General features: G+C 42.7%; 1 protein-coding gene across 6 annotated transcripts in view; it reads right to left on the bottom strand.

Annotated features, from left to right (window-relative positions):
- Positions 1-22,088, bottom strand: part of Tnik (TRAF2 and NCK interacting kinase) — a 419,460-nt gene that overhangs the window by 27,834 nt on the left and 369,538 nt on the right. For 4 of the 6 annotated variants that reach the window (XM_052730805.1, XM_052730801.1, XM_052730806.1 and 1 more), the window contains 3 exons: positions 21,330-21,353; positions 15,760-15,944; positions 3,830-3,959 (listed from right to left, as the gene is read on the bottom strand). In XM_052730805.1, coding sequence (XP_052586765.1) covers positions 3,830-3,959; positions 15,760-15,944; positions 21,330-21,353 — 339 coding nt within the window. The remainder of the gene's footprint in view (positions 1-3,829; positions 3,960-15,759; positions 15,945-21,329; positions 21,354-22,088) is intronic. The other 2 variants (XM_052730807.1, XM_052730804.1) reach the window with 1 other exon arrangement.

The following is a 22,088-nucleotide window of genomic DNA, read 5'->3' as shown; positions in this document are numbered from 1 at the left end:
CAGTTGGGGAGGTGGATAGATACTGGACAGAACACAAATAGCTTCAGGAAAGTACTATGGACAGAGGTCCGTTGGGTCCCAGGAAAGGCTTCCAGAAGGGAAAGCTGAGTCAGAAAAGAATGGGAGGAAGAAAAGCAGGAGATTTCCAGGAGATAGGCAACGGTAGACAAGATGCTGAGGTGGCTCGCTCTAGTGGGGTACAAAATGGGTCTATGAAGTGTAAGAGGAGGCAGGGGAAAGATAGAGCCGCCAGGGTGTGCACCACAGGGCACTTTGTATGGGACATAATCACAGGTAGTATGGCCAATATAGTCTTCTAGAACTTTCTCTTCTACTCACACAAGAATGAATTGAGTGAGTTCCTGATGGCCACCCTGTGGAAGTGAACTCACAGTGTCCTATAAGCTAAATCTTGTCATAATAAGACAAAATTTAAGTTTTTTTTTACTTTAGCCTGAATTAATTTTTTAAATACATACGTTTTTAATGTTTTTTTTTTTAACCTTATGGCTTGTTTGATGGTTAATTGTATGTGCCAACTTAACTGAGCCATGAGGTGCCCAGATTAAACATTATTTCTGGGTATGTCTGTCACATTGTTTCTGAGCATTAAGGAGACAAGCTTTTGAATCAGAGTTGGTAAGTAGATCATCATTCCCAAATTATATTAATAGGAACCATGAGGTCCATAATAGAACGAAAGACAGAAGAAGAAATAAATGTTGTGTGTGACACGTGTGGGTATATTTGTGAAGGTGGGCCTATGTGACAAGGCCTGCCTATAGAGGTCGCAGGACAACCTTGGCTGCTGGTCCTCACCTTCCGGCTTAGTTAGACAGTCTCTTGCTGGTCAGTGCTGTGTGGTCCAGGCTAGCTGAGCCACAGCCTCTGGGGGTTCCCTCATCTCTGCCTCGCACTTCATCATAGAAGCACTAGGATTACATATGCATACTATCAATTCTGGCTTTCCAGGAGTTCTGGGGTTTCAGACTCAGGTCCTCATGCTTGTGTGGCAAACATTTTTGATCTGCTGAGCTGTGCCCACAGCTCATAACTTGCCTATTCTCAGTCCCTGCTCTCTACTTGGGTTGGGAGATCATATCTCATCTTTACCCACTTCTGCACTGGGAGACATCCTACCACAGGTGCAGGGTCATTAGACTTCTTGTTCTCCATAGTCACACAAACCACCTCCCCATAATCTCCCTCTCTCTCTCTCTCCATACACACACACACACACACACACATGTATATATGTAGTATCTTGATTAATATGGCTTGTTATCCTAAGACCCCACACTTTGGGGCTGAGGGGCTGAGGGGCTGAGGGGCTGAGGAGATGGCTTAGATGGTAAAGTTCTAGCCTTGCAAGTCTGAAGACCTGAGTTAAATCCCCAAGACTGATGCCATTTCAGAGTTTGGGTGGCAGAGGCAGGTGGCCTCTGGGCTTGTTGGTCCAGACAGCTTAGCTTATTTGGTAAGCCCTGGGCCAGTGAGAGACCTCGTCTCAAAAAAGAAAGAAGTGGATGGCACTTGGGGAAAGACACCCAAGGTGGTGCCCTGGACTCGATATGTATGCATACGCATTGGCACAAACTTACATGCACATATAATAATAATGAAAAAAAAACAACTAAAAACCTACACTTGGTAAAAACAGAATTTGGTAACTGAGGGTCCCTCCACAGATAAACTTCACACAAGACACAGGTGCATATGGCTTTGGAAGTGCTGGTGGTTGTGGTCCTCAAATACTGGGCGCTTTGAATAATATGGAATCATTGGGTATGGTTGACAACAGAAATGAATATGTAGCTCTAAATGTCTCCCTGGAGATACTGACTGTTTTAAACACTCAGGCATGTTAGGAACCGGGCTGTTTCCATTTGGAGTCAAAGAGTAACTCACTCTAGAACACTCTCTCTTGTGTGGTGAGCTCTGGTAGAAACCTCTACCCTTGTATTAAAATAACCCTTCACGATGCTGGGAGCATTATATACCAGCAGCACACAATGCCAGGACTGCCAGCCAAGTCCGTTCTTCATCACAGGCACACATGAAAGCATTCTTTAAAGTCCACTTCAAAGATTCGACATGGGCATAAAATGAAATCCTAGCAAGTTGCTGTGCGGGCTAGTCGTCTAGTTATAACCACACTGCAAATTTTACTTCAAAGGCCTTATTCATCTCAAAACTACACTTTCTTTCTTCCTGACTAGAGTGAGAGGCCCTCTGCCTTTCTGGAGAGGAAAGTCTATGAATGGAGTTTCCTAGCGCTATCCTATTGGAAGAGAGAGAATGACCATGTTGTCTGTTTATGCTTCAGAGGGAAGAGTGAGTTGTAATAAGAGGCAAGAGGAGTCGGGAGTTCTTGGTGATAATGAAATAAAATAACCTTTACTGAATACCTGAATTTACTAAGTAAATTCATGTTGTCAATCATCCTACAAAACATATGGCATTATTTAGTGTGTGTGTGTGTGTGTGTGTGTGTGTGTGTGTGTGTGTGTGTGTGTCTAAAATTGGTGCAAGGTACCTTCTTTGATTTCTCTCCTCTTTGTTAGCTGTGGCAGGGTCTGTCTCCTGACCAGAGCCTGCCAATTCTGGCTAGTCAAAGTAACCAGGGATTTCCTGCCTCTGACTCCTGAGTGCTGAGATTTCAAGTGGTTGCCACACCTGTGTAGCTGTGTGTGTGTGTGTGTGTGTGTGTGTGTGTGTGTGTGTGTGTGTGTGTGTATTCTGGGGATCTAAATTCTTGTCTTCAGACTTGTGTGACAAGCACTTACTTTACCCATTGCGCCATCTCCGTAACCTATTTATGAAATTTCACAGAGGATAAACAGATGTAGGGAAAGAGGTGGTGACATTACCCAATGCTACTTGCCATTGTTTTCTTCTCAAACTTGCATGCCACGAAAAGAGAAGATGGGTTCTGATTTCTTGGGGCACTTCAGGTCAGCAAAGGCCCCACCAGGGCCACAGTGGAAGGGCAGGTGAAAGGGAGCAGGTGCTTCCCACCAAATGAAAGCATCTTCCCAGACTTAATAAACAAAACCCCCTTTTAGGGGCTGGAGAGAGGCTCAGCATTAAGAGCATGGGTTGCTCTTCCAGAGGACCTGGTTTCCATTCCCGGTATCCATACAGCAACTCACAACTGCCTGCAACCCAGGCACAGGGGATCCAATGCCCTCCTCTGGCCTCTGTAGACATTAGACGTGCATCTGGTACATAGACATACATACAGGCACAACACCCATGCATATAAAAATAACTAAATAAAAATTTAAAAATTCCTCAAAATTCAAAGATGAAAATAAATGCAAAGGTATACTTCTTAGCTGAATTCTATGTTCTTTAGCCCCGCTGCTTACTGTTTTTGTTGTTGTTCAAATGTTAATTTAATGAGATACAAAGATAGCACAGTTTCTTGGAACTACTGAGCATTTTACATGAAATGCATACGGGTGAAATCATGGGGAAGAGGCTAACAAAATCACCATTTCTATCAAGAGAGGGCTTTCGTTTCTGTTTTCCTGGTGTTCGGAACATCTGCATTTCCAGTTTTATGTGCTCGGGCTCAGATTTTATAATGATTTGCATAGCTCCTATTGAAGAATTGGGCCTAATGAAATTAAGTCACTCTGCAGAAACTTGGGAGGACAGAGGAAAGGAGATGGCAGACCAAATCACTCAACCACTTAGAAGCACAGGTTCCCAGCCTCCCCAGCCAGCCGCTTACAATACATGCTATAAGGATTCTATTCAAAAGTTTGACCAGGAAAACCACTTAAGAACTGTGTTTCCTTGTGACGTTGCTACACCAGCTCACCTCTCTGATCATTAAGGTTCCTTCTCTTGAAATACTGCCTCCAAAGGTGTCGGCATGCGAAGTCTCCAGCCCGTGCGTCCCGACCATCCCCACGCTGTACTGCTCGTTACTCCCTGGAGCTCCTGTTGGTCTGAGATGAGAAGGAACAGTAGTCATGAGACAAGGTGTAAACTCATTCTACAATGGAATCCCATAAAATGTAAACACCATTTCCTGCCCACAGCCACTTCTCACTGCAGCAAATGCGCATGGCATGACATTAGCCATTTACGTTATTTGTGTGACTTGCAGTGACTTTAAGGACAGTCTGTATTAACACCTAGATTGAGTTTCTCTTTCTGTGGGATCTTGACCTATGTCGTACCCTATTCATGCTCTTCAAGGAAAAACTGATGCAATCATCAGTCAGGGTTATGAGGCACCACGGACTCCTCTGGCCCCACGCCCTTCTGTGACGAATGGGCACCCTGACCTGCCTCTGCCCTTGCTAGTCCCTCTGCTTGGCTCTTGGCTGGCCCCTCTTTCCTCCATTTTTATTCTAAGAGACTGATACCATCTCAAGACTCACATCCAGTCCACCAGCCTTCACTCTTCTTATTGTCATTTGCAATTCCTTTCAGATTTCTTTAAGATTTGTATGTGCGCGCGCGCGCGCACACACACACACACACACACACACACACACACACACACACACGCTTATCGTGTAGGAGGAGCTGGAGTTGGGTTTCATCCTAAAGAAAGTCATCTACTTCCTCTGAGACAAGGTCTCTTTTGGCCTGGAACTCACCAATTAGGCTGGGTTGGCTGGTCAGTGAGCCTCTTGTTGTCAAGAAGTGGGATTAGAAGCATGTGCCACCATGCCTTGCATTTTTATATGGGTTCTGGGAATTGAACCCAGGTCCTCATGCTTGCAAGCAAGCGCTTTACTGACTGAACTATCCCTTTGGTCCCCGAGATTTTCAGTTCTTTAGACTGTAATCTCTTCATTTCCTCCTTCATTAGAACACATGCTTGTCTTTTTGTTTATCGATACACACCCAGGTCAGCATCAACTTGATTTATCCATGTTCTGTGATCAAAGTGTGCGGTACCTTTAGCAAAAGGTTCTTAGCATCAAGTTCTGGTGGGAATCAAGAGCAGTGGCAAGGTCTGGGGTGGGGGTGGGGGGGTCTCTGATCAACAGCTTGAAGGGAGGTATCTCAAACCGAGCTTTTTATTTGATAACCTGTGCCTTCTAGGAAGAGCATTAAAATTTATATTATATATACATATACATTCATATAATATATATGAATTCATATCACACATATAGGAAGTTTATGAAATAGTAGGTGTCCACTTTTTTTCAATATAGGCAGTATACAGCTAGTATGTAACATAGAGCACAAAAACTGACCATTAGACAAATGGGGATTTGTGCTATTTATAATGACAGCTAACTGGTTCACATATGAACTAGTCTGTCAAACTTACACAGTATTCAGTACTTTCCTAAAATATCTATATTCAGGCTATGATGACATACATTTATTCCCAGGCTTTTCTTGTGATCGTGTTATGTATTCCCAGAGATGAATGGTAATCCGAGGATGTAACGACATAGTCACCCAGGAACGACAGGTTTATGCTAGCAGACACAGGGGAGAACTTCCAGGGATTCGGTGACAGAGCAGTAGGCAGTAGGGAGTGGTGACAAGCTGATACCACCACCCCTAAGACAGGAACAATGGCACTCCCCGTGTGCCACACAGAGCAAGTGCCAGCACTCAACAGGGGAAGCACCATCACATCTGAGCTTCACTCAGATGACCAAAATCTAAGCATTCTGTGTCTCTTGAGCCCACATTGTCTGGTTTACAAACTTGGAAAGTGGAGAAACAAGCGGATGCTGTGGTTGCTGGATTTCAAGATTTGGGGTTTCATTGTTATAGATTTCTCTCTGCTGTTTTAGCAATTGATTAATTTTAAATGCGTTTTTAAAAACGTTTATGTATCTCTTGGAGAACATTTATCACTTCAGTCTTTTAATTCTTTTTGTGCTTAAAAATTGTCAATGATTGCTGGGTGTGGTGGCACATGCCTTTAATCCCAGCATTCAAGAGAAAGGCTGATGATGTCTCTGAGTCTAAGACCTAGACTGGTCTACATAGTGAGATCCTGTCTCAAAAATAAAATAAAATAAGACACCACCAGTTGACAAGCCAGGGTCAATGGGAAAATCGCACAGGGTACCACCCCAGATGAAGAATACAGGCAATTAACAGCTGCTAAAAGGGAGAATTAGTCTTCCCTAGGGATCAATCGCCTAAATCTAATACCAAGTGGTCTGCCTTAAAAACATCATACAATCAACACTAAACAGACTCAGCAGGCTGTATTCATACATTAATTCACACACACACACACACACACACACACACACACACACACACACACACACATATTTAATAAGAAAAAGAAGCTATGGGTTTAAGAGGGAGTGGGGAGGGGTATGGGAAAAGTAAGAGGGAAGGGAAATGATGTAATTAAATTTTAATTAAAAATAAAACAAATTATAACACAAATAAAACCCAACCACCACCACCAAGACCTATCTGTATTTTCTTAAATATGATCATAGTTTGAAGATGTAATAAAATATTCACTCTAAGAACCAAGAAATACACCAGATCTGTGCTAGCAGGCACACTGCTGGAACTCTTGCTAAGGATTAGGCAGAGTGCTTGAAGTCCTGAGTTCAATCACCAGCAGTGGAAAATGGAGGAGCAAAAAGATGAGAGTAAAACCCGACCTGAAAACGTACAGAGAGGCCTTCGTTTAAAATCCAATTTGAAAACGTACGTGAGGCCTTCATTTCAAAGTTTCTCACTAGGTGCAAAGGACTGAACGAACTCAAATATGGTGATGTGTTTGGGATAATATTCAAAAACTCACTTTCAATGTCATTCTTTCTGTCCCAGAAAGGAGCCATGAATATCAACTGTTCCCAGACATGGGAAAGCTGTTGCTGTGATCATCTGGGGCCTATCAATAGATCAGTGAATCAAGTAGATCTTAAAACTTGCTGTGATCATCTGGGGCCTATCAATAGATCAATGAATCAAGTAGATCTTAAAACTAATGCTCTTCTCTCACCTCTTCGGGACTTAATCTTACCTGCGCTGCTCCTTTTCCTATTGGAGTTCAACTCTTGGTTCAGAGGAGATGCCATGAACCCAACAGATCAATACGTCAAGTGTTTATCCAGGCCTCCAGGGGAGGGGTCGCTTGTCTTCCCCTCTGCCCATCAGGCCCTCTCTGCTACTACCACAGCTCAGGCTGAGACTGGGGACCACGGCCAGGCTGGCACTCCATTATCACTGTCAGTCTCAATTCTTCTTAAAACCCTGGTAATATTCTGATTCTATTCAAATATTTTAATTAGAGGAAGTATGGATATGGATACATCTTCATTAAAAAGATCTTTTTAAAACCTACTTCTAGCAAGGAAAACTCTCAATGAATTACCTATTCATTTAGTTAATCCTTTCCCATTTTTCACTTAATTATTGTTTTAGTAAAATAATTATCATTGGTCTATTTCTAGATCATGTAAATTTCATAGCAAGACTTAATACAATAATTCTTTTTGTCAATATCCTCTTCCAAATGCTTATTTTGTCATTTCTACCAAGTCCAATTTTTGTAGGTCTATTTTAAAGGTTTAAATTTTACTGAAAAGATTTATGTGTCAATTATTAGCAGATATCAATATCAATAGCAGATATTACCATGCATACCATTACCCACTGTTTATTTTAATATTTGCTAAACATTTTTAACTGAGACTACATTTTTTTGCTTGAATCAGTTTTTGTACTTTGACTTTTCTGGGACAGCACTGACTCATCTGTTATGAACTTTAGACTGTTTCAAGTTATATTTTATATTATCTCAATCAAAAATAGTCCCTATAGATGGAATAAAAGGCAATCTATTTATTCCTTAGTTAATTTGCTTCTAATATGGTAAACAACTCCTTTTAGGTAGCCCAGACAGCCCTGCTACATAGGATCATTTGGTTATGAACATTTTGTATATACATTTTTAGGTTCTGTGCCTCTTATATTAATTGCCTCTGCATGTGCCGTGACACCACCATGTGTTTAACATAATGTAGTGGCTTTTGATTGCAAGAAATTTCCAAGACTCTACACATTCAAATCACTTCCCGACACATTTCCTTTCCAAGGGCAAAGCGCAGCCCACAGTTCCCAGTCAGGGGTTGAAGACCCTGTTTTAACACAGCAGGTCTGAGTCTATCTCACTTATTCTTCCTGTTCCTGGTCCTTCTCTGGTCTTCCTTTTCCTTTGCTCTTCTGTGCCCATTTCCTTCGTGGGCTGTCCTTAACTGCAAAGGGGTCTCTGAGACTCTGCTTCATTTTGTGTAATCTTTTAGCATGCTCTCTTATCTACGGCCTTGATTATGACCAGTCACTTACTTTTTCTACCTCCACTTGGGTATGTATATACTGGGTGGCAGCTGGGGTCATGACCTTTCTCGGGTCGTAGTCATTTGAATGAGTAACTTTAAAACCATTGACTGATTGTGTTCACTCTGACCCCTTCTCTCGTTCTCCCATGCTCAACCCAGGCCTTCCTATTGTGCTTCCTAAGAACATCTCAAATATTTTCTGTTCTTCTTTTAAAGTGACTCAATGAGGTTGGCTTCCTCTCTTTCATTAACGGCAGTCTTCACTTTCAAGTTCACTGCACAACTGACTGTGTTTTTATTTCTTCCAACATTCAGTAGCTCCCTGTCAACTGTGGTTAAAAGTTAAAGATCTTTACGATAGCTTTAAAGGTATCATCGGGTCCCTGTCTCTAACGGAACTTTAAAAGAAAATCCTATCTTCTAACTCTAGCAATATTAACTTACAGTTGTTTTCTGTGCATATCATATGACAAAACCCTGAGTGGTCCAGGTCTGATCTGTTTCCCACTCCCCTTCTTTCTTATCCTCCGCCTTCCCCTAGACAACACATTTGTAAGCACAGGGGCCAGTTCAGATGGCTCCCCGCTCTGTTTCCATGTAGTTCTCTGAGCATCTCTACCACTACATCAACACGTGGTCCTTCAGCGATCAGATCTCATCTGTGCATATGTCCTCAGTGTTGTGTGATGAGTGTGACATTCAAGAGGCATCCAGTGAGTATTCAGTACATGACTGGAAGGCTTTTCTTAGTGTCCCTAGTAGGGATTTTATTCTGGGTTTTGATTAGCATCAAAGCATAGGTCTTTTGTAACTTGATGAGTGACTAGCTATAAAGATAATTATTAGCATGTTAAACACATTAGGCAACCAATGCCGACTTCTGTTATCTTACATCTAAAAGGGCATCTTTGGTACTGGATTCACTAGGATGTACCAACATAATTTTTGAAAATCCAGTGGTTAGTATGGGAAAGCAAAATAATTCTGCTCAGACAGTCATAGGACTTTGGAGGGCAAAGAATTAATTCTAAGGTATATACACTTAAACAGGGTTGGTTGGTTCTGGAGAGACGGCTCAGCAATTAAGTGTACTTGCAGATTTTTCAGAGGACTGGGGTTCAATTTCCAGTGCCCACATGGTAACTCATAATCATCCTAAATCCCCTGATTTCCACCAGGCACATACACAGCGCACAAATATACGTGCAGGCAGAAAATGTATATGTGTAAAATAAAGCAAATAAATCTAAAAAAACATAAAAATTAGTAAATTTAAAATGATGTTAAAGACTTCCAGTAAGTATGTAAACGGTGACACAAGCATCTGTTCTAGACATATATGGACTACTTCAGTGAAGAGGGAAGCGGGGAAGAGGTGCTGACCTAAGCAACCTCAGAACCCCAAAGAGGAGCAGTCTACCGTGTGCCTAATTAATCTTTAACACTTGTTCCCAAGCAGGAACACAGTCTGAGAAACCATCACAGCCAAGAAGAGTCTAGGAAGTCGTGACATGACTGAATGCAGCGTAGTAGGAGAGAAGGCCATGAAAGCTAAGCAGGTTTGGCCAGCCTGGCCAGTTCATGTCAGGGCTGCTCACTAAGAGAACACATGCAATGTGGATGTACGAGATTCTTCCTGGAGACTGTGTAGAGAATGTGAAGGGGCAGAAACAATGAACTCTGTTACCAATTGATTTTCCTATAAAACTGCAACTACTGTAACAATAAAGGAATGGAAAGAAAACGAAAACAAAAATGATATGGCTAGAACAACAAATATCACCTCTTATCGTGTTGACTTTCCATCATTCTAGAAGTAATTTTTCTTCATATAGAGATTGGGTAGGAAAACTTAGCTATCCAAAATCCTATGAAGATTGTGAAAGGCAAATCAAATCAAAACAAGCAATAAAATCCTACCATTGATTCAAATGAAAAAAATGCAGGAAATTTCCTGTAATTAGAGTACTGGTTTGGAACAATAATTCCCTCTAATTGGATTTGTCCAAGTGCTCCTGGAGGTACTGATTTAATTCAATTCAATTCAATTTAATACGTGCTTTGGGGGCACCTGCTTTCTGGAAGGTCCTTGGTTTGGCAGAGGGTAGTGGATAGAAAATCTGGGACCATGTGATTCCTCAACTAAAGTGCTTAGCCTCACCAAGAGCATAGGGGTGCTACAGATCCATGCGTATACAAGGGAGGAATTCAGGAAGAAAGGGATTGGCTGGGTATCATGGCTCCAAGGAAAGGGCACTGGAAAAGGGCACTGCATTTGATGGCTGCCCCAGTTTTGTTTGGCTGGAATGTGTTAGGGAAATCATTGGTTGCAGGAATACAAGGGTTTGTAGGGACTTAGGGATAAAGCATGACCAGTCACCCCAGAGCATGAAAATGCACAGGAGGGCAAAGGACTTACAAAGAAGCACTGTAGTAGCTGAGGAAGCAGGCAATGGGTTGGAACCATGGTGTTTTAGTGAGAACAGAAGGAGGAAAGAGAAAGCTATATGGCCTTCTTAATCTAGGTGGCATCGTGAGACTGATAAAATGAACTGTGTTAGGACTACATGGTCACCATTTGAACTTACTTTTTTATTAAAAATTATTTTCATTTATGTGTATTTGTGAGTGTATGCCACATGTGTGTGGGTGCCTATGGAGGGCAGGAGAGGGTGTTGGATCCTAGAAGCTGGAGTTACAGGCTATAGTGAGTCACTGGATGTAGGCATCAGGCCTATACTCCACGCTCTGGAAAAGTGGTGAAGGTTCTTAGTCACTGAGCCATCTGGTCAACTCACAGCCAGTGCCTTACCGTCTGAAGTCTGGACTGGGCTGCAGGGAGGGCACTGACACAAGGGGCGCCTCTTCGGCTTGCTCCACAGGATGCAAACTGACCTGGTTCTTCCATCATATCAACCTTTTACTTTTCCTGATTGTAAGAATAGTCTGTGTCTATCATATGCTTGGTGATACACATATAATAAGAGTTCCTTACAACTCTTAGATCAGTGGTAGTCCCTCATGCTCTAGGGCTATTTTCTTCTATCCCTGCCCCCCATGAGGTGCTGCACAATGCAGTCAGCTAGTTAGGGAGCCCAACGTCAAGCACACTGTTCCAGAGGACATGGCAGTAGTGTGAAGCTGTGCTATGACAAGCTCCTCTTTGAACGCTGGAGTCCAGGGCTGCCTGTGTGAAAGCCTGGCCCTCCGTTTCCAAGAAGCTTGCTCTGTGTGCACTTTGCAGGAGTGAACTGTGGTACAATATACTTTTATTTTCTCTAAAAATACATAGCATGAAACATAAAAGTTTATCTTAACAAAAGAAAATAAAAGTGGTAAGAACATGTACAAAGAGACTAGCCCCAAAGCATTCAATTTGTACGGAAGTAGCTGTTTCGTAATGGAGTTTTAATAGTATGAAATTTCTAAGGTGTATAAGTACTGTGTTGGAGGAGAACAGACTGTATCTGTTTTTAATGCTCATGAAAATACATCTATAGTTCAGACCAAACTGGTACACACACACACACACACACACACACACACACACACACACACACCTATCTCTCTTTATTGTCTTTTTTCTGTATATATCTCATATGAATATATATATAGACATATATATATATATATATATATATATATATATATATAAATTTTAAATACACACACACTATTTTTAATGGACAATCAAACTACCTAAAATTTCCAAGTCTTTAAGAACAACATCAGGTCTTGTCTCCATTGTAAGCATCCCACAAGAGTCTCAGTTTATCATTTGTTACCAGAGTTATAGTAACAGATCCTGTGACTGTCTTTACCAGTATGTCCAAATTGTCCCACTGAAATACCCTCCCTCAGACCTAGCACTGATCACATAATGCCCTGGCTCAAGACACAGACAGTTCCCATGGCTGCGTGCTAATCTGTACACTACTGCTCTGGTGTTTCTAATCCAGATTCTCTCCCCCACTGTCACAGCCCTCATATTTATACCTTGCTCAGTCTTCTGGGTTTCTTTAACTCTTCCCTCGACCTGGGCTTCCAGTCCCACTCTGTGTTCTTATCTGTCTTCCTGACTATTATTCAGGTTACTGAATGCTTGTCTTTCCTTTGCATCAGGCCACAGGCTTGCTTGCTCTCTGAGGTCTGGACCTCAGGTCAGGACCCAGTGTGATTAAGTCATGGTTAATTTGGAAAATTATTGGAAAGCCGCTCAATTCCAGACACAACCAAGTCTTCAGAGTAGAGAAATGGACAAGCCACTATTCCATCCTCAGAGACCGCCACCGTTCAAAGAGGGAGACAAACATGGCAGCAGTCCCGACTCAAGGTATGACATGCAAACCTAGTGCTACTGGGGAAATAACAGTGACACTGGAGAAGGGGGAGCAAGGGATGGGAATGGATGGCTTGTCACAGCAGGCGGGGTCAGGGGTAGGTGCTTTCCAAAGGGGCAGACAGCAGATGGCAGAGAGAAGCACAATGCCATCTATTTTGGGGAATGTTAGAAGATGGACATTTTGTCCTGAAGGATAAGTTCTAACTCTCCTCTAGAGGGTGGAGGGGAAACATCATTCATAGAGTTACAAAGTATGATAGGGGCTTAGAAGGTTCTTTATACTTTTCCACAAATTATCTTTGGTTGTCCCAAATGATTAGATATATCTTCCATGTATAATTTATCTCTCTAAAGAAGAATATAAACTTGGAAGGCAGAAAATAAGTTCATGCTCTCCAAATGCCTCAAGACCCTCAGCACAGTATTTGATATGTAGTGGGAATTGTAGGAATATTTTAATTTCATCACCAGCTATTATCCTAGCAGTTGTATGCCCAGTGTTTAGATAGAACTTTAAGCATCTGTTAGAAGAATTGAACAATGCTGAGTCAAGACAAAATGGAAAAGATCAGCATGTTTTGCAGAGATGTTCTGGCTTAGTAGTTTTGCCTCTAGAACAATTTTATTTGCTATTAAAAGACAATTTAGCACAATTTGTTTCAAAGTGTCATATCTTAGCATTTTTATAGTTGTCAATAATTGGACAGCCAACACAAGCATGGATTGATAATGATGGCTGTTGGATTTGCCTCTCAGAACTGCTTGGGGGGGGGGCATCCTCCGCACACTGGCCACCCCTGTCCTTCTACAGTCTATTGAGTAGGACAATAATTATGATCTGATGACATCCTTTTTCAGTAGAGTCAGTATGCCCTGGTGATCAACACTGATGGTTAATCCCAAGAAACGGAGGGAAAGAAAGTGGAGATGGAAAGTCAGCATTACCATTCATCAACGTTATGGCAGCGGTGACAACTTATGGTTATTTTTGGAGGAGTCAGAAAAGCAGAAAAGAGTGGGATGTGAAGAACCAACCCAAGAATCCACTCCAATGAACAAAACTCACTGAGCTTCCTGTTCATGCTGAGGGAAGAAAGAAAGTAAAAACCGGTCTGATTTGGGGAAATCTAGGCAGACGTACACAGAGACAAAAGTGTGCAAACATAAGATGTGAAGAATTTGACAAGAGCACGCGAAGATGCTGGCGACAGAGAAGAGGACCAAGTTAGGGAGATGGCACAGAGGGTGAAGTGCGCCAGGCAAGCATGAAGCCAGGTATAGCAGGGCACACTTGTCATCCTGGCATGGAGGAGGAGGAGCCAGGAGGGCCAGTGAGTGCCAGGCCAATGAGGGGACCTGTCTCACAAAAGAAGGTGGACAGCTCTGAAGAATGACATCCAATGTTGACTTCTGGCCTCATACAGACATGAACATATGTATAGCATACATACTGCACACATGTCAACATCAACATACATGTAGGTACATACATACACATACAAAGAAGAAAGGAAAGGGATCAAATGAAAAAGATGCTGAAGAGGATAGAGTGAAAAACAGTAACACTTAGAATGTCCTTGAGTGGTTCTTTGCCTCCTGATTACTTATCTGGGGTGCTAACACCTGTTGCCATGTGCATTCATTTTTGCTTATTGGTGGCCATGGTGGTAGGCAGAGTATGCGCCTCCTATTCATAATTTCACTGACCATGATCTTGTTCTCTTGCTTATAGGTGGAGAGACATGTGCCAGTGGTCTTGCTGTCCATATTGTTTGTCTTAGAGAGGAAAACAAAAAGGAAAGGGCCATCTGAAGAACAGCAAATCCAATAGTAATGGGCAGGGAGGGCACACACAGGCCTAGAGGCGCTATGTGCTCTAGGTGACCGAATCTGTGGAGAGAGATATAGAACTCTGTTCCAATAAGAGCACAATTCCCCAAAGCCACTTCACTTGGTCAGGGCCCTATGTGTGATTGGTGTTTAGCTAATATTTCTCACGCTTTGGTTTGGAGACTCACTCCATTCCTGGTCTTCCTTTGAGAAACAGTCTAGATCCAGCCATGGTGCTGTAGGTCTCAGCTACTCCTGAGGCTGAGGCAGGAGGATAGCTCAAGCACAGACACTCAGGGCAAGCTCAGGAACACCTGTGCACTCCATCTCACAACAACCACCACCACCACAGTGTCTTACACCATCTCATCACCACCACCACCACCACCACAGTGTCTTACACCATCTCACCACCACCACCACCACCACAGTGTCTTACACCATCTCACCACCACAGTGTCTTACACCATCTCACCACCACAGTGTCTTACACCATCTCACCACCACAGTGTCTTACACCATCTCACCACCACAGTGTCTTACACCATCTCACCACCACAGTGTCTTACACCATCTCACCACCACAGTGTCTTACACCATCTCACCACCACAGTGTCTTACACCATCTCATCACCACCACAGTGTCTTACACCATCTCACCACCACAGTGTCTTACACCATCTCACCACCACAGTGTCTTACACCATCTCACCACCACAGTGTCTTACACCATCTCACCACCACAGTGTCTTACACCATCTCACCACCACAGTGTCTTACACCATCTCACCACCACAGTGTCTTACACCATCTCACTACCACAGTGTCTTACACCATCTCACCACCACAGTGTCTTACACCATCTCACCACCACAGTGTCTTACACCATCTCACCACCACCACAGTGTCTTACACCATCTCACCACCACCACCACCACCACCACAGTGTCTTACACCATCTCACCACCACCACAGTGTCTTACACCATCTCACCACCACAGTGTCTTACACCATCTCACCACCACCACAGTGTCTTACACCATCTCACCACCACCACAGTGTCTTACACCATCTCACCACCACAGTGTCTTACACCATCTCACCACCACAGTGTCTTACACCATCTTATCACCACCACAGTGTCTTACACCATCTCACCACCACCACAGTGTCTTACACCATCTCACCACCACAGTGTCTTACACCATCTCACCACCACAGTGTCTTACACCATCTCACCACCACAGTGTCTTACACCATCTCACCACCACAGTGTCTTACATCAGTCTGGGGATGTCGCTGACAGCTACCGTCCCATCGTGCGTCTCGCTCTCCCCGTCCTCTTCCTCCTCCTCGCTGCTCTCCGACTCCTCGCTGGAGGAGGAGTAATCAGTCACTTTCTTCAGTGGACGGTTTGTTTCTTCAATCCGGAGTTCTCTTAACTCTTTGGCTAATGCCGTCAGATCCTAGGAAAGAAAAGTTGGTAAGCACACGAAGCGTAGTTACAACCAAAGCTGCATCTCCCGGCCAGTCATTGTTCCAGATTAAGCCACAAGAAAAAAGAAAGAAAGAAGCTCTGTAGAGAACTGTGACAAACACAGTTACCGTATGGAACTAAGAAAATGATGCTTGTGGTGTGGAGAAGCTAAGAGACGGGAGGTGAAATAAATTCAAACTTGGTTCAAAAACAATAGCTAGACCGGGACTGACTGTGCACATGTGTGTGTTGGACCAGGACTGACTGTGCATATATGTGCGTGCCGTGCTGTGTGCATGCGCATACATACAAACACTGTGTTTTCTTTTGAGAGCGTGAGGTTGGTCGCCCCCAGAGTTGAATGGGAAAATAAACGGGATTAAAATTTGTTCCCCAAGTATTGTGGATTTCCTGGCCAAAGCCCTGACGGTGGCCTTTCCTCTCTTGTGAGGGCTACTGGACCCAAATCTAGCATCGATCGTAGAAGAGAGCGGTTGCCAAGGTTCATTTGGTGTGAAGTCATTCCCCAAAGAACAAAGGTACCACATCAAGTGACAGCCCACCCCAAATCCTAGTGCTACTGAAATTTAGAGCCACAGGAATAAGTTAATCAAGAGGAACAACAAACAGACAGACAGACAGACAAACAAACAATCAGTTCTCTTCCAGAACGACAGGTGTTTCATTTTTAAGTTTTAAATTCCAGTCACCTGGCAGAAACCCTTACAAGAAATGCTGAAATGAATGTTTAAACACCCAAAGGAAGAGATAGTTTTCCAGTTTTCCATGAGTGTGATGAAACCTTAGCCTTATGGATGTGATGAGGCAGGACTTAGTCACCAGGCATAGTGCAAGACAGTGTGCCGAACGTCTGACTACCTTTAATGGACATGCTTTCAGAGCAAGGCGGAGGGAGGCAGTTCTGCAGAAGCATGGCCGCTCTACTTTGCATGGGTTAAACTGCCCATGGCACGAAGCATGCAAATGAGGAAAAAGCAATTTGACATTGGTCTTACCATTTCTCCCTATTTAGGGACCCATGTGGGAATCAGAGCATTCAGCGAGAGACAGGGAGTTAGGGAGAAAGAAACTCATTGAAAAATACTAAATCCCACATTTTTCCCCCAAAAATAATTGGCCATATTCTCTCTTTATTTCAGTCCAGAAATGTATTTGTCCAATTCACCTGATGTATGATTAATCTCAGTGACATAAATGATGTTAGGTCATTGATCCCGATTAGAAGAAAACCTCTGGTACACATGCATAGTTAATGGTAATTCACTTCCAGGCCCCGCACGCCATGTGCTGTGCACTGCGGCCGCACGGCAGGCCAACACTCACAGAGCAATCACTTCAGTGCTTCACTGAAATTTAGAGAACTCAAGCTGTCAAGTGAATGAGTCAGAGTCGTTTCCTTTAATGTCTCAAATGGACAGCAATATGTCCTGAACTAAGGCCCCATGAAGGGGAGGTCGCAGGAAATCCCACCCACACATTCTACTCGTAAACACACTTGCTGGGGCTTCCCATACATGCACACTCCCTCAAACATATAACCCCAGTCTCCGCCGTCTGTGAAAGTGAATCTAGAGTCAGATCCAAAAGGCTTCGCAATGTTTAGAGAAAACATCCTAGGAGAGGGGCGAGCCTCCACACACACAGAATTTTATGCACATTTACTTCTCATTTCTTAGGCAATGCACCCAACCAGGAAAGGCTAACATCCAGCTTTCACCCTTCTGTATATTTCCTCTTGATTGCTGCTGATACATTCGACTTTGTCAAACAAAAAGAGTATGAAGAACATGCTAGATGGGTACAATGGGGACAAACTGTTGACAGATTTGTCAAGACTCTGAAAGCAAGAGGACATGGTGAGCTTCCAACTAGCAAAAATGACAAATCAGACACATTTATCGCATATGTAGATTTTTATAAGGTAAGACTATCAAAGAATATAACTGATATTTAAAATGTTACTTATCATTAAAAACTAAGCTTTATTATAATTTAAAGAGAGAATATGGTTTAAAGGAGCTTGTTTCTACTATCAAAAAGTCTGAGTAAAACATAATACTACCACTATGACTTATTTAAATTAATGACACATTTTTCCCCAGGCATGGCTTCCTTATCTCTGACAGTTCAGGACAAGATAAGAGAAAGAGATGAAAAAAAAAAATCCAATCTATTTAGAATTATTTAGTAAGTCCATAACCCAATAACAACTTCAAGAAAGTTTCACTTGTTAAAATGACCTACATTTCCCTAAATATTGTATTTATTAACACTTTAAAATTATGACCTGCTTTATAATTTTGGTTTTAATCAGAATTTTTTATTTCTGTATTATTAAAAAGCTCTTTCCTGAAACATTAAAAATAAATTGCAAATCTATTTCAGTTTAATTGGTAACAGCTTGGAGAGTGGGACAGAAATGAAAATTTCAAGGTAGCAATAATGAGTAATCAAAAGCGATGCCCCTGAAGAAAATCAATCTCCCGCTCCGGGCGCCTCTGAGGCTAGCTGAACTTTCGTTCCTCGTACGCTCGTGATGAAGCGACTGGATGATATTGAAGTTGCAGGATTAGACATGATGCAGTGTTGTCACTGCTGGATTTGGATGCATTTTCATGCACTTTATTCTCTGACAATTCCAATTTCCTCTATCTAATGAGCCTTTCATGGTAATTTATTGCTTGGCTGTCTCAAGCCTGAAGCTAAAAAGCATTAAAAAGGGGAATAAAAGTGCTATTTAGCATGAAAATATTTGAGAACATATTAACTAAAGGAGAGATATGGCAAAATACTTCATTCTTCTTCCCTGAAGTGCTAACGTGAAGGCAGTAGGCGGCTCACGTCCAAAGGGTCTCGGGTGCAGCGTTTCTTAGCTTCCTTAGGACTTCACTTTGCATCCTGGCGAGCCTGTTTCTTCGGACAATTATATAATGTCTTGCTTTAAAATATGCTCATTTAGGTTTCTTCTTTTGAAATAATATAGTTGATTCAAATTTTACTTCAACTGGTTGAGCCATTGTATTGTGAGAGAATTTTAATGTGGTTTTTCTTTTATGTGTTAAATTTTCCCCTTTTAAGGAAAGTTAAGGAGTGATACCAGCTCGTCCTTAACCTCAGCAGGCTCATCTGAAGGAAAAAGAGTCCAGCTCACTAATTACTACTTATTTTTCAATAAAATAAGTGATTTTAGAATTTTTCAGTTTTTTAAATCCCAATAAAAACCTAACCCACACCCCAGTGTTTGCACATAGACTACATGTTACACATTCAGTTATGGGAATGTAAAGGGTGTGTGTTTACAAAAGTTATATTAAATAATAGTGTTGCAAAATTTCATAGTGAAGTAGAAAGTAATGTTAAATTTATGACTACCTTTTGGGATTTATTGCTATGAAAAATTAAACTACTGAATTACCAATAACAAGAAATACGTTTTAAAAAGGCGTTTAAAGACTCATTTGAATTTTATTCTGGGTCATCCAAGTAGGAAAACAGTTGCAGAAGGCAAGTCATATCAACACCTAGGAATGGAGATGGGTGGCAACGCTGAGGTCAAGATTTCCCACCAGTGGCTCCTGTAACATGGGCCCAGGGGACCTCTTCCTGTGAGGAACTGCCCCGTGTGCTGTAGGATGCTTAGCTCCACCCTTTTAATGTATCCACACTGCCAGTAGCTTCGTCTCCTGCTTTAAGTGTAACCACTACAGTTGACTTCAGATTTTTGCTGAGGAGCTCCTAAATAAAAGAAGGGCAGCAATCATGACTAAGAGCTGCCGCGTTAGGCAGGACCATCTTCCTATGTTTTGAGTGGTCCAGGCCAGGGATACCCAGGAGTCAGTTGACTGGGGGCATTGGCTCTGATACACAGCTCCGGAGATTTTGGCATGAAGTCGTCTACCCTCTCATCTCTATCCGGTGTGGTAGAGCAGACCAAAATAAATGAAGCGATTTTCAAAAAGCCTGGAACATCCAGGGTTAACCAGAGGAGACCTAGGAGAGCTCTTTTCCTCATAGAAGCCACCTCCATACCGATGTCTGGACCCTTAAGTTGTTCATATGAATACTACTTTATTGGCACCTCTAGTACCCAGGACCACAAAATAATTTTCTTTCTTTACCTGCTCTGGGTGACTGATAAGTTGGGATAGTCCCTCCATCTTGCCACCACTATGAGGGAAAAGCAAGGCCATGGTGCAGAGTGACTATAAACAGTCCCATGCTGTAGACATGTGGGGGAGCAGTACTTTATAAACAGCAACCCCTTAACCAGGAAAGTGACTTTCTGATCACTATGAATGGTGTGGTGGTCACAGCTTTGGTGAAAAACAGCTTCACAGAATCAAATTTCCCTACTTGCAAAGTTAGTTCTGTGCCTATGGGTCAAATCTGAACAGTTACATTGGCTTTCCACAGCACTTTCACTTTAAAAAAATGCCTTTGTACACAGAGCCTAGGACCCTAAAGAAGCGGTGGGTAAAGGCAGGTTGATGTTTTTATTCCCATTTTACAGACCAGAAAACTGACTGAGATTATGAGACTTATCCTAGCCAGTATTCACTGAGGGGAACCAAACTTTAAATGTAGCTTGCTGATCCCCGAAGCCAGTGCTTTTTCCATATAATTTCACAAAATGTACTTTGCAGAGCTACAGCCTCAAAGCCATAATGGTGAGCCTCACATTCCATGCATCCGGGACTCTGTGAGGCCTGCCTGTATGGAACCGTTCCACTGTGCTGTGTTCATGCAGGCCTGACAGACAGCGAGGCGGCCGTCCTCAGCAAGCTGTCTACAAGGGACAAAGCCATGTGCTTTTCTAGTAGGAAAATGTCTCCACAGATAAGGACCTAGATCACTCAACTCACCCAGGTTCAGTAGCTAAGGCTAATGTTGTTTGTGGTGTTGTGAGTGCCCCACAAAATTAATCTAACAGTACACTTTAACTCCTGTTCACAAATCACACACTAGATATTTGGGATGTGCTAGAATTCTGTCTCTTTGTTTTGTTAGCAGAACTGCTGAGAGCCATCTCCTAGCAAGGATGCTGAACACAGGTTTGTTATTAGAAGGTACCGGAAGGAGAGACCGCACCGTTAACAAAACACTAGTACCTGTTGTTTGCCTAGATGGGATATTGGGAAAGCAATGTTTTTGCTTAGTGAAGAACCCTAAAGCTTTCCATGGGTACATCTGAGGGTCTCAGGCTGGCTCTGTTGAAGGGGCTCTTCCCCCCAAACAATGCTGTATGTAAGAGGGCTTTCCAATCCCACTGGCCTCTTTTCTGTATGTCCACATCAGGAAATGGGTTTAATATTCACATCTTGTGAAAGCATGACCAAGAAAAGGTGGTACTGACCTCATCTATAGCTTTCTTATAGCTCTGTGACAAGAGGAAACCAGTCCAGAGAGTCCACAGGCAGGGAAGGCCGGAAGAAAAGAGGCACGTTAGATACAGCATGGGCATGGTTAGTAGAAAACTCACACAAACAGGCAAAGAGAAGTTCAAGCCAGACCATGCACATTCCTTCATTATTACTTAGCATCCTCCTTACTTTCAGATGAAGGAGGCAGTATATGAAGGTGACATTCATTCCCAGAATAGTGTCTCAGAATGTCCAGATTAATTTTCTACTTTCAGCCAGTATGATCTTTTTTTCTTCCTTTAGTTTTAGGGTTTATTTATTTGAGACAATATTTCATGTATCCTAGACTGGCCTTGAACTCATTATTTAGCCAAAGATGACTTTGAACTTCTGATTGCCTTACATACTGGTATTAAAGGCATGTGCCATCATGCCTGGTTTCTGCAGTGCTGGGGATCAAATCCAGGGCTTCATGTGAGCAGAATGAGCACTTAATTACATCCCCATCCCACAGTCTTTCTTTCTCTCAAGCTGCTTGGTGTCAGGTCCAAAGGAAACTGCACGCCCTAAACTCTGGCACCTCTACCAAAGCAGCTAGAGGGGACAAATGGCTATCTATGGTGCCTATCAGCTCCCTTATCATCACAACTCCCTGTGGCTCTTCTCAGCTCTTATCACCCTGTCCTTTCCCAAACTTCTCCAGCTCCCAGGCTTCCCTTCCTCTGGCTTCTCATTCCCACCGAACCCTGCCG

The sequence above is a fragment of the Peromyscus californicus genome, unplaced genomic scaffold, assembly GCF_007827085.1.
Source record: "Peromyscus californicus insignis strain IS unplaced genomic scaffold, ASM782708v3 Scaffold_9__1_contigs__length_137607984, whole genome shotgun sequence".
Taxonomy (NCBI): domain Eukaryota; kingdom Metazoa; phylum Chordata; class Mammalia; order Rodentia; family Cricetidae; genus Peromyscus; species Peromyscus californicus.
The sequence above is the reverse complement of the archived record's forward strand: the minus strand, read 5'-3'. Positions and strand labels throughout refer to the sequence as shown.